Source organism: Zeus faber, assembly GCF_960531495.2.
Source record: "Zeus faber genome assembly, chromosome: 18".
Lineage (NCBI taxonomy): Eukaryota > Metazoa > Chordata > Actinopteri > Zeiformes > Zeidae > Zeus > Zeus faber.
The window spans coordinates 871,111-881,003 of NC_137210.1; the positions used below are offsets into that span (position 1 = coordinate 871,111).

A 9,893-nucleotide genomic window follows, 5' to 3' on the forward strand; every position below is an offset into this window, starting at 1 on the left:
CAGATATCTGGGAGTCCACATCACAGAGGACTTAACATGGACTGTTCATACAGACACTCTGGTGAGAAAGGCGAGGCAGCGTCTCTACCACCTCAGGCAGCTGAGGAAATTCCGGGTCTCGGTGAGGATCCTCAAGTCCTTCTACTCTGGAGCAGTGGAGAGCATCCTGACAGGCAACATCACTGCCTGGTTTGGGAACTGTACTGCCCAGGACAGGCGGGCCCTGCAGAGGGTGGTGCGTTCAGCTGAACGTACCACTGGAACTACCCTCCCCCCCTTGCAGGAGTTATACACCAGGAGGTGTAGTAGCAGAGCCCGTAGGATCATGAAGGATCCTCATCACCCCAACAACGGACTGTTTCAGCTGCTGCGGTCAGGCAAGCGCCTCCGCAGTCACGCAGCGAGAACAGAGAGACTGAGACGGAGTTTCTTCCCTCAAGCCATCAGAACTGTCAATGCTGACCTCACCAGGGGTCCTAACTGAGCCATGCACTAGGCTCCACTACCTACTGTACTGTATGTAACATACTGTACCGCACACTGTGTCACTGTTCAGGGTTGTTCGTGATGCCGTATTGCTGCGCCGTACTGTTGTATACTGTGCTGTATTATCCCAAACACTACCTCACACTATTCACATTCACATGCCACTTTAATTCACATGCCACTTTAAATGCACATATCTGTATATACATAGCCATATTCCTTCAACCTATTCCATTTTATTTCAATTTATTTTTTATTGTATTTTATTCTATATATTTTTTATCTTATTCTATAAGTATTCCACTTACTGTATTACGTTTTAGGAGTCAGTTAGTCGGTCTATTAGAAAGTAATTTTCTACTTTTTATTTAATTTTATTTTAGTACTTTTTCCTAGGACTTCTTGTGTGCTATCACCGGGTGCGTTGCATTACATTTCACTGCATATATGTATGGAAGTATGTATATGTATGTGACAAATAAAAATCTTGAATCTTGAATCTTGAAATCTTGAATCTTGAATCTGCATGTGACAGGGGATTTTCACATCTCACTATAATAAAAAACAAGCACAGATCCTGCCTACCAGACTCTCGCATCTCATCTCTAATGCACATCCTGTTGTCTATGTTCACAATAGAGACCTTTAACCCAAAGCCAGCTGTTGACGTGTGGACGCAAACAGCTAATCGCAGACTGATCCAGGGAGAAAGGAGCAAGCCTAGTGTATCTCCATCTTCTAGTGTTTTGGAAATAGAGGAAGACAGTCAGGATGGGAGTGATGATGATGATGACGACATCCTGTAGGATAACAGAACTTTTAGTGCTTTTAAATAGCAGTAACTTGTTGTCAGTGCTTAAAAGGCTGTCATTTCATTTGGTTTTCAGTGCTGGAAAAGCAGTCATTTGTAGGCTACATTTAGTTTTCAGTGCTTGAAGAGCAGTCGTTTCATTTAGTTTTCAGAGCTGAAAGAGCAGTAATTTAATTATAAAGCTAAATACTATGGAGCTTTAAAGAACAGACATTTTGTTGTACTGCTTTTATTCATTTTCAATTGGAATTTAAGTACATGTCATGTTATCCATGTATCCCTCTATTTTGTTTATCCTGTGTGGTGGGTCATGGAAAGAAATTATAAAATAAAAAGATGAGGACCAAGCAACAACCCCAAGTTCACCCCTGAGAACAAGACCAAAAAAGTTATGTGCACCCCTGTTTATATAGCACACAACAGCAAGGCAATTCAAAAGAGGGGGCTTGATAGAACAAGTCCTGGAGCAGATGGAGCTGTCACGACAAGGGCTGAGTGTGTGTGGGGATGGGGGTTATATCTGTAGTCGTTAAACCAACCAACGAGCAACAGGTATACAGCCACAACGATCCTGGGCGCCAATTACCTAGACCCAGGAGAGGTGTGATTGCTCAAACCACACCATCCCCACACTGGATACCCCTAACACCAAACTGAGGCCAGGGAGAGTCCCTGGCCGAAGCCTACTTGCCCCCAGCAAGCAGAGAAAAAAAAATGCCTGGACTCTGACACAGGGTTACCATACCTCAAACAATAAAACACACCATACCTAAAACAATAAAACACTGGACTCTGAAACAGGGTTCCATACCTCAGACCAACAACATGTCCAACAAAAAATAGCTGGTCCCCTTCCAAGAGACCTGGTTCCCAAGAATAGCAGGGTCCACCGGCGACCCTCCCCCAGGGCAACGATGCAGACTCCCCTCCTCCCTTCCAGAGCCTGGGGCCTCAAGCTGCTGCTTTGAACTTGAACTTGGCTGGTGGACGTATAGCCAGGCTTTCGTGGCAAAGTGCAGATTTGTGGTGCAGCAAAGTTGTTTTCCTGCTCCGTTACTTGTTCACTGGCTCCATCACTAGCACTGTTATCCCTTCCAGCCATCCAGCCAGCAGGAAACCCATGCCCAAGCATTTTAAATACTTTAAATAAATTTCACATTTTTATAAAATTAATTGAATTACAATTATCAAAAATCACAGAGGACAGCAAAAAGTTAGAAGCATTTACGTCGAAATTTTGAGAAAAGCCAATATACTGTGATATATACTGTACTATACTACCAGTACTATACTACTATACTACCAGCCCTACCGCCACCAGTCCCCCCCTTTGGAGAACAATCTTATCATGTTTAAGCTCTGTAAACAACTAATCATCATTAATACTAAAAGAGGGGAAGAAACAACGCAGGGGAGACAAATAAACAATATAAAAAACAACATGTAAATGGAAAAACAAAGACGCATCAGATGACAACATGTATCGACAAAACAGAATTAAGTCCAAAATTGGAACAGCAATTCAGCACATGGCCTCTTCCTGTGATAGCTATGGCAGTAAATGAGGGCGAAAAGGAGAGGGATGTTCTCAGGAGGGTGTACAGGGTTGTGTTCAAAGCAGGTGCTGGTAGTGTGTGTGTGCCTGTGATGAGTCCGCCTGTATGTACAGTGGGTGTATTTGTGTGCGTGTGCTGGTGTGTGTGTGTGTGTGTGTGTGTGTGTCCGTCTGTCCGTCCGTCCATCCACCTGTTAGTGCACAGGACTTGTTCTGGTGTATGAGGTCGGAATTATATTGTAGCGCCCCCCAGCAGCAGAAAAGGCCCCGCAGCCACCCCTGAGTCCCGCAGCAATATAGACACTCCACAACTGCAGGAAAGCCCCAAGCACCATGCCCTGCAACCACAGAAGACCCCCCAGCCCTCAAAGAAGCCAGTAGCTCGTGGAACAACACCCACGCATGGCCCCGAGGAGCATAAACCCCAGAGAGTGTGAAGAGACGCTGCACCCCCAAAGTACACACATCCAACCCACCCCCACATGCAGGCATAAGATGCACCCGGAGGGCAGAACCTGGGCCGTGGGCGCCAGGCATGGGCCACATGCCCAGAGCCAGGCCCTGCTCTGACAGAACAACACCCCACCAGAACTACCTGCCAACAACCTGCGCAAAGGCAAGGCCCGCCATACCATAACGGCCACAAGACCGAGCGCCCACCCATGGGGCCGAGTGCGCTTGGCGCAGGATACCCCAATGTCAGCCCCCCACCCACTCCGCACACAGCCAGATGTGTGAGCCCTCCACCACCCCCTGCACCCACCGCAGAGATCCATGCAGCGGGAGCAAGGCTTCCGCACCGCAATCCACACTCACGACAGCTAGCAGCCTCCAAGAGGCGCTGGAAAGCACCATGCTGCGCTTCCCGCAGCCCTGCCACGTCACAGGAGGCCAGAAACCACCCGGCACCAGGGGCAAGCCACCAGGACCTGAACCTAGCTGACAGGGGGCCCACATAAACCCAGCCGGCAGGGGGCCTCACCCAGTCGCCCCCCCCCAGCCAACCACACCCCCACACCAATTCACCAGCGCCCGCCACCCCAGCCTATTGAGTGGTGTATGTACTGAGTTTGAGTTCTGGCACTGGCAGAGATAGGCGAAACACAACCAGATCAACACAGGGGTGCAGCAGGCCAGGCAGTGTCCACACGGACCCCGCCCCGGACCCCCCCGTACCATGAGGCATCCAACCAACAGCAACCAACCACAGGCGCAGAGCGGCCTGCCATGCACCCCGGCCATGGCGGCCCGCTCCGCCTGGGGTGATAAAAATTGAAGACCCCTGCAGAGAAAAGATGAAGAAGGATGACATGTTCTTAATATATTCAGGGCCTTTTCCATATTTGCAGAGGGTCTTCAATAAATACACACATTTTATATGGTTATATGCCTGCCATTGTCGGGCAGGGGGAGTTAATGGCTTTATAAACAAAATGTGCATTTATTTTTTCATCTCCTACCAGTCTTTTCTGGTGAAATCCAATTGGGTTTTTATGGATGAGTTTACTTATTAATGTATCTAGGCATTCAGCTGATATCTTCCCAAAGATTTTGTGATGCATATTGAGTAGCTGGATTGGTCTGTTATAATCCAGTGGGTCTTTGTTATTATCGAGGCGTTTAGTGATTTGGGAACCATTTCTTCCATTTCTTTTCCTCTATCTACTGTATGTCATAGCTGCCTACCATAATTTCTGGACTATAAGCTGCTACTTTTTATCCACGCTTTGAACCTCACAGCTTATCCAATGACGCGGCTAGTATATGGATTTTTCTCGCTTTCACAAACTTTATGCCGCCAAAAAAATGAGCAAAAAACACATTATGTGACGGTGCTCAGTTTTTTGGCGGCATGAAGCTTTCATTAGACCAATGAAATTACATTACATTGCATTAAGCAGACACTTTTATCCAAAGCGACTTACAATTATTCAAACACCGGACGCAGCCATCAGGAGCAATTAGGCTTAAGTGTCTTGCTCAAGGACACTACAGCATGCTAGCAGGAGGAGCCTGGGAACGAACCAGCAACCTTTAGATTACTAGACGACCAGCTCTACCTCCTGAGCTACCATCCCCACATTGCAACACAAATTGCCGAACGGGTTAAGGTGAAACAATGTAACTGTTTAGATTAAATCGAGCGTGCTCAACCTTCCCATCATTTACGGTCGTCATTTCGTCACCCTCTTCATGGCAAAGACACAAAGAAATGCATATGATGCAGCTTTCAAGTTGAAGGCGATCGATCTGGCAGGCTAATGTTATGAGACGTAAAGGCCTGTCCATCAGCGTACGGACGAGTCTGTGTCAGCAGCTCCCTCCCAAGTATGAGGAAAAAGTTTCAAACGTACACAAATTCACTGATCCAAAGATAGCGGAGCATTCCATCCCGCAAGACATCATAAATATGGATGAGGTTCCTCTGATGTTTGACCTGCCTCTCACTCTGTCAACAGGAAAGGCGAATCATCCGTCACGCTGAAAACAACTGGGCATGAAAAAACGCACTTCACCTGTGTTCTGAGCTGCATGGCATCGGGAGAAAAGCTTCCAACGGGAGAAAAATTCCCCAGAGAAATAGTTGTGAAAGTCAACAAGAAAGGATGGATGACGGTAAGCCGAATGCATGAATGGCATACGGAGTGTTACGGAAAGCGACTGGGAGGATTCTTTCACAGGAACAAGGCATTGCTCATTTTGGACAGCATGAGAGCCCACATAACAGATTCTGTGAAAGAAGCCATCAAGAGGACAAACTCAATTCCAGCTGTGATTCCTGGAGGCACAACAAAGTATTTGCAGCCCCTCGACATCAGTGTAAATCGTGCAATTAAGGTGTCGCTCCGTGTTCAGTGGGAGGCTTGGATGACAAGTGGGGAGAAATCCTTCACTAAAACGGGCCGCATGCAAAGAGCAACTTATGGTCAAGTCTGCCAGTGGGTCCTGACAGCGTGGAGCATTGTCAAAAAATCCACTCTCATCAACGGGTTTCGAAAGGCTGGACTGCTGTGTGTTGAAGAGGGCAGCATGAGCTCAGCGGGGAATTTGCCTCTGGATGAAAGTGACGAGAGCGACAATGAAAACAATCCAACATCGGATGAAGCTATTCTGAGGCGATTCAACTCCGACACCGAAGGAGATGACTTCAGTGGTTTCAGTGCGCAGGAGGAGGAAGATAATGACCAATGACTTTCTTGGTAGGCTAATGTTTACCGCTATTTTTTATTTTTGTTACAAACCGTGTTTCGTTAAAGCCTATTTATTTTTGTTACAAGCCGTGTTTCGTTAAAGCCTGTGTAAAGTTAATTTGTTTCAATGTACCAGTAGGCACCTGCAGCTTATAGACATGTGCGGCTTATTTATGTTTAAAATAATTATTTTTTAAAAATTCAGTGGGTGCGGCTTATATTCAGGTGCGCTTAATAGTCCGGAAATTACGGTACTTACTTTCTGCTTTAGTCTTTTTTGTAGATACACAAGAATCTTCTCTGTTACTGAACATTTTAATAAACCATTTGTCTGCCTGCAACAAAATCTTTTTAATACAAGTTCAGTGCTGAATGGTCAACGCAAACAAGAAGGTCGACTTTCATGTCAGAAAAGTTGACAAAATAAAAAATGTAGCTGTGACACCACTGGTGTGTATTCATATATAATTAAAACATTCTGTGTTTTAAATTTGCACCAATTGAAAAAAGTGATGATCACCCCAATCCCCATCACCACCACCCACTCAATCCACGCATCATTTAACTCATTTAGCTCGTTCTTTCAGCTTTGCACTGATCGAAAGTTGATATTAGTATTTCCAACAGTAACGTTGAGATAATGGGGCACAAAGGCGGTGTGGTGTGTGTGTGTGTGTGTGTGTGTGTGTGTGTGTGTGTGTGTGTGTGTGTGTGGGTGTGTGTGTGTGTGGGGGGGGGGGGGGGGGGACAGCGGAGCATGATGGGAATGCGGTGCGGTTAATGAAGAGGGGAAAGGGAGTCGGGTCGAAGCAAGTGATTGAAATAAAGAGCAAAGGAAAAAAGCGGGGAAACACAAGGTGTGGATAGTGGAGAAAGCTTTTTTATGCAGAGTTGATGGATTGTCCTCCACATCGACACCATAGAGCGTGGATTCTCAGAACGCCACTTGGATGTCTGGCTACATCACAAATTCTGCTTCAACAGCATACTGCACGAGTCAACAAAGGAGGCTGGGACTGGTTAGAGACACAGTTTGAAACAACAGCACGTTGCAGAAAATCCTTTAATTTGAAGACAAACTACTTTGTCTTTGCGAAGCGTGGACAAAAACGATTTTTGCTCGGATTTGATGGCGATTTCCTGGACAGCAACACAGAATTGAATCAATGTGTCAGGCTAAATCTATGTATCGTATGGCCCTTAATCATATATGCATGTGAGGGTGTGAGTCTTTGTTTTATGTGCATGCACCTTTGCCATTTGGCACTCCTGTTGCAGGCCCACGATGCGTTGCTGCAGGGAGCTGGCTGTCCTGTGCTGCTGCTCCGCGGCGCACCTCAGCTGCTCCTGCAGATGGTGGCGCTCTGCCATTAGCTCGCAGGCCTCGATCTAATTACATAGACAACACATAGATCATTCTAAATGTCATATACTGTAAGGGACACCAACCCAATCTAGCTTGAAAGTTATGTAGTTCACTAACGTGTTATTGCACGTCTCTGTGAAATACCCAATTCTGTTTGGTCAATAGCGGCAGTCAGTGGTCGATTATTTCTGACTAATGACCGCTGTCTTGTTAAAATTACCGTCATCAGGTGAAACCATTTCTCTTCCTGGATTCATGTCCCTCACATCAAGTTGTCTACATTCAAATGCTAACACTAGCTAGCTGCAACATCTTGTAAGGCTACAGAGAATCTAAAATAGAAGTATTGCTTTGTTGGCACCGAAAGCAGCACTGCGCTAGCAGTGACGAGACAGACAAACGACTCCTTCGTAGTGAACAAATCTTTTCAATGACTCATTTTGAATCTCTATGTATCCTTTTTTTAGTAAGTAGCTGTGTAATAAGCGGATAATACTAATAAACTTTTGAGTAAGTTATATAGTATGTAAGTATAAATACACACACACACACACACACACACACACACACACACACACACACACATATATACATACATACATACATACACACACACACTGTGAAAAGAGATCAATTATTGCTAAAGAGATAAATTATATTCTCTTTTCATCTCTTTATCAATTTTAATTTATCTTTCACAGTTTCTTTGCTTTACTCTATGACATACCAAAGGCATGCAGCTATACATGAGAAAATTGCTTTTAATTTCATCACTTTTCAGGAGGAATGAAGCACTGTTTCAATGAGCTGTAAGGGAACCAACAAATTTGTCCACGTCTGTACACACACACACCTATATGAATATACACACACACACACGCACACACACACACACACACACACACACACACACAGACAGACAGACAGACAGACAGTACATACATACACACAGTACATACATACATACACACACACATACACACACACACACACACACACATATATACACATATATACACACACATACACATATATACACACATACACATATATACACACACACATACCCTCAGCGGCCACTTTATTAGGTACGCACGTACCTTGTTGAATCTATGCCACGAAGTATTAAGGAAGTTCTGAAGGCAAACGGGAGTCCAACCCGGTACTAGCAAGGTATACCTAATAAAGTGGCCGGTGACATACTATATATATATATATATATACACTACTCACAAAAAGTTAGGGTGAAATTTAAGGATGAACCTAAAATGCACTATAACCTTGACAGGTGAACTTAATTTGAGCTTCTCTAAACTTTTGAATGCACATGTCCAACTGTTCAATGTTTCAGTACTTTTTGCACAACTTGCTGTTCTCTAACAAGGAGCTGAACGGCAAAAGAATGATGTGTGTTTTTAATGCAGTGCCGCCTGAGGGATCGAAGGTCACGGGCATTCAATGTTGGTTTTCGGCCTTGCCGCTTACGTGCACAGATTTCTCCAGATTCTCTGAATCTTTTGATAATATTATGGACGGTAGATGATGAAATCCCTAAATTCCTTGCAATTGTACGTTGAGAAAAGTTGTTCTTAAACTGTTGGACTATTTGCTCACGCAGCTGTTCACAAAGTGGTGAACCTCGCCCCATCCTTGCTTGTGAACGACTGAGCCTTTCGGGGATGCTCCTTTTACACCCAATCATGACACTCACCTGTTTCCAGTTAACCTGTTCACCTGTGGAATGTTCTAAAAAGGTGTTTTTTGAGCATTCCTCAACTTTCCCAGTCGGCCCTGCCTCTGTCAGAGCTTTTTTGGAACGTGTTGCAGGCATCAAATTCAAAATGAGTGAATATTTGCAAAAAAACAATAAAGTTTATCAGTTTGAACATTAAATATCTTGTCTTTGTAGTGTATTCAATTGAATATAGGTTCAAAAGGATTTGCAAATCATTGTATTCTGTTTTTATTTACATTTTACAGAACCTCCCAACTTCATTGGAATTGAATTGACACCCGGTGCTTACGCACTATAACCTCTAAAAATACTAAAATGTGCGTAATCATGAGGTACTCGCGCACCTCATCATGAGGTGCGTGAGCACACACACACACACACACACACACACACACACACACACACACACACACACACACACACACACACACACCTATATACACATATAAAGTATATATACAGACACATATATACACACACGTATATTCAGTATATACATACACATACATGTATACACATATACATTTATATATATACATATATACATATAATAATGATAATAATAATAGTTGGGATTTATATAGTGCCTTTCACAGACCCAAAATACACCCAAAAAACAAAGAACAAGACAGGGTAGATAAATCATAATAAATAAGGAACAAGAGAAATAAATAAATAAATGGATAAATAACTAAATAAATAAATATACACACGCACGCACGCACACACACACACACATGTATATACAC

The 9,893-nt window shown here is 44.2% G+C and overlaps 1 protein-coding gene across 1 annotated transcript in view; it reads right to left on the reverse strand.

Annotated features, from left to right (window-relative positions):
- gcc2 (GRIP and coiled-coil domain containing 2) overlaps positions 1 to 9,893 on the reverse strand; it is a 55,025-nt gene that overhangs the window by 21,355 nt on the left and 23,777 nt on the right. Inside the window, exon 12 of the mRNA XM_080018544.1 lies at positions 7,295 to 7,432. Coding sequence (XP_079874670.1) covers positions 7,295 to 7,432 — 138 coding nt within the window. The remainder of the gene's footprint in view (positions 1 to 7,294; positions 7,433 to 9,893) is intronic.